Here is a 3173-nt window from a genome sequence, read left to right on the forward strand (position 1 = left end):
GTGCTTGATCTAGGAACTCTTGTTTTGGTCCAAGACCCTTGGTGGTGCTGGTAATTTTGGGGGTGAAGAGTTGAACTGCGTTGGCAGTGGCTAGTGAAGAATTATTGTTATTTTTTGTAATTATTATTTTGGGCTATTTATGGTTGAAGAAGGTGCAGTAGTGTTGTGCCCTTGATGAAATGAGAAGCATATCAAGCGCTTGGAATGGGAAGTCAGAGATATATGGTTGCCGCCGCAGCGACAGTTAGCTTTTGTGTACTTTTGGTTCTTCTTGTTGTAGGAACAGTTAACTTTATAGATAAGAAGGGAACACAAGGTGTTATTAGACAATTGCTTGATCCAGCATCTGAATTGCTAGATGACAACACGGTGAGATTTTATTTTTGGTTAACATATATATTTAGAATTTTGAAGCGGACACAGCATATTTCCGAAATTTTGAGGTTTTCAGTGGTTCATGTGTTTCTTACCTTGATTGTATTAACCCTGTCTATTTTGTTAGTTTGACAATTCGAATTATGATGTTAGCTGTTAAGAGTTGACATCAATTTGGGGCGGCATGACTCTGCTGCTTTGTCCTAAGTGAATTGCCAATGATAGTCTCTGATTAACCTGATCACGGTTTCATTCTCATATAGGCAGCTACAATCTATGCCTAAATCTGTGATTGCTTCGCAAAGCGGGAAGTTACATTTTGAGTGGATTTTGGGGGCTAGAGCCGCTAGAAACTGCACCAAACTCTGCTTACTCCTTTTGCGGACTATAATATCAATCTCAAAATCATTAATCAGTAATATCTATCAAGTAGACGCCATCTAGTACCTTTCCTGTTCACCGAGCTAAATATAAGTTCACACTTTTAATCCAAAACTAAGCAGCTTGGTATCTAGTAAAGATTGTACTGTTAAATCTTTATATTCTGCATAACTCTTTCCTGTGTGGCCATGTGTGGGAAAGTGTTCAAGAACAGAAAAGAGAACAAGAGTTTTCATTTCTCACTATTTTCCTGCACATCGTTGATTTCTGTTATCAAAGTGAATCACCTTGGCATTCTTGTTGTAGCTTTCGCTTGTATTCCTAGATATTAGTTGTAGAGTCTAGTCTTCCAAGTCTCTTGAGGAGCACCAGAGGTCATACATTTTCAATGTTTAACTTTGTGATACGATTGATTGACTTTTTTAACTTTCTAAATTCTCATGTAAAATGTTTTGTTAAGGTCACGCATCAGTAAATGACTCGGCTTTGGTTGCTTTATGATTATTTATTAGATTTGTGAATGTAGAAAGGTTATGATATGTGTTCAACTTCAATTGTTGCTATTTGCTATGATGACTTGAACTAAAACTTGTTATGTTTAATTACTGCAGGCAAAGGTACTATTAACAAAAAATGTAATTCATTTAAATAAAGAGGCAGAAGATCTCCATCTATGCGTTCGACAAGAATTGCCTGTTAACTTCAATACAATTGGTTCAGATATTCGACCATTAACACAAGCAGACATAAAAAATTTGATTAATCTTTGCCATTATCATTTCAAGGAAAAGTGCGTCTATTGTTTGAGAAAAAATAATCTTCTATTACTGCCATCGAGGGAAGATGATGATGATTCCAAGATTTGGCATGCTGCATATAGGGGACTGCATTTTTCTGGATCTAGTGCTTCCAGACAAAACTCGGGTCGAGTTTTGCTTCAGCAGATATCAGAAGCACCTAGTCCAGGACCTGCTGTTGGATCACCAACACCAAGTCTTGCACCATCCCCTGGACCCAATTTAGCACCCTCATCCGGACCTAGTCCAGCACCATCCCCTGGACCTGGTCTGGCCCCATCTTCTGCTCCGGTACCTGTTGATTCTAGACCTCTGCATCCTCCTTTGTCACCATTTTTTCCTAAACTGACACCACCAACAACATCAAATGCAGATGTTTCTGCTCCTCCATCATCGGACGCTAATAAAACCGAAGATAAGCATAGTAATAAGAAAACAGTTGTTATTGCTGTAGTTATAACTGCACTGGTGACATTGATAGGAGCAGCACTGCTCTTTATGTTCTGTGGTCGGTTTTCGAAGATTGGCCAAGGTAGAAAAAATGATGAGAGGCCACTTCTCAGCTTGAGCATGAGTGACTACTCTGTTGGTGTGTATCATATTCATACTGGCATTCATTTATTTATTTTTAAAGAATTGTACTAATCTTGGCGAAATTGATTTTTTATCTCACAGGTCCTTCCAGTTATGGATTTGGAAATTCAATGAAAGGGGAGAAACTTGGGTTCCAATCATCAAGTAATAATTTGGTTGACAACAAGAAGCCCCAGGTTCAAGAAAGTCAATCAATAGGAGCTTTTAGTGCTGCTTTGGGATCACCATTTGAAGTAAAAACTCATTCCCAGTGGACAGGAACCATGCCTTCTGGAATGCCTCCTTTAAAGCCTCCACCTGGCAGGCTGAATCCTCTCCCCCCTGAGCCTCCTTCGTTTAGGCCTTCCGGTAATGCTGCTGCTGCCGCTGCCCCTGCCCCTGCCCCTGCCCTGGCTACTCATGGACCACAACAGGTTGGTGTTGGTGGTGCTCCACGTCCTGGACCTCCACCACCACCACACCCAGCACCAGTTGGTGCCCAACATTCTCCTCCCTTCCCACCACCCCCAGCATTGGCTGCTGCCAGAGCTCATCCTCCACCACCACCTCCTGCACCAGTTGGGGCCAGACCTAGTCCTCCACCACCACTGCCCCCTGCATCAACAGGTGCGAAACCTAGTCCTCCTCCACCGCCCCCAGCTCCAGCTGGTGCCAAACCTGGTCCTCGCCCTCCGCCACCTCCGAAGGGTGGTATACCTCCTCCTCGCCCACCTCCAATCGGGGCTAGCAAACCAAAAGCTACAGAGAACGTTGAAGCTGGCACAAGTGAAGCTGATGCTCCTAAAGCCAAGCTAAAGCCATTTTTCTGGGATAAGGTTCAAGCCAACTCTGATCAATCAATGGTTTGGAATCAAATCAAGTCTGGATCATTCCAGTAAGAAATTAATCCAAAGGCTTTTTTTGTTGGACAAAGATAGTAGTTTATCACTAGCTGGTAATATTTCTGATGAAAAAAATTGCAGGTTTAATGAGGAGATGATAGAAACACTTTTTGGTTATAACGCTGTGGATAAAAACAATGGTCAA

General features: G+C 41.9%; 1 protein-coding gene across 1 annotated transcript in view; it reads left to right on the forward strand.

The window, feature by feature from the left end:
- LOC107630135 (formin-like protein 5) overlaps positions 7-3173 on the forward strand; it is a 6921-nt gene continuing 3754 nt past the window's right edge. Inside the window, exons 1-4 of the mRNA XM_016333189.2 lie at positions 7-369; positions 1368-2142; positions 2229-3021; positions 3110-3173. Of these exons, the coding sequence (XP_016188675.1) occupies positions 205-369; positions 1368-2142; positions 2229-3021; positions 3110-3173 (1797 nt within the window). The 5' untranslated portion in view covers positions 7-204. The remainder of the gene's footprint in view (positions 370-1367; positions 2143-2228; positions 3022-3109) is intronic.

This window comes from Arachis ipaensis, chromosome B03 (genome assembly GCF_000816755.2).
Source record: "Arachis ipaensis cultivar K30076 chromosome B03, Araip1.1, whole genome shotgun sequence".
NCBI classification, from domain to species: domain Eukaryota; kingdom Viridiplantae; phylum Streptophyta; class Magnoliopsida; order Fabales; family Fabaceae; genus Arachis; species Arachis ipaensis.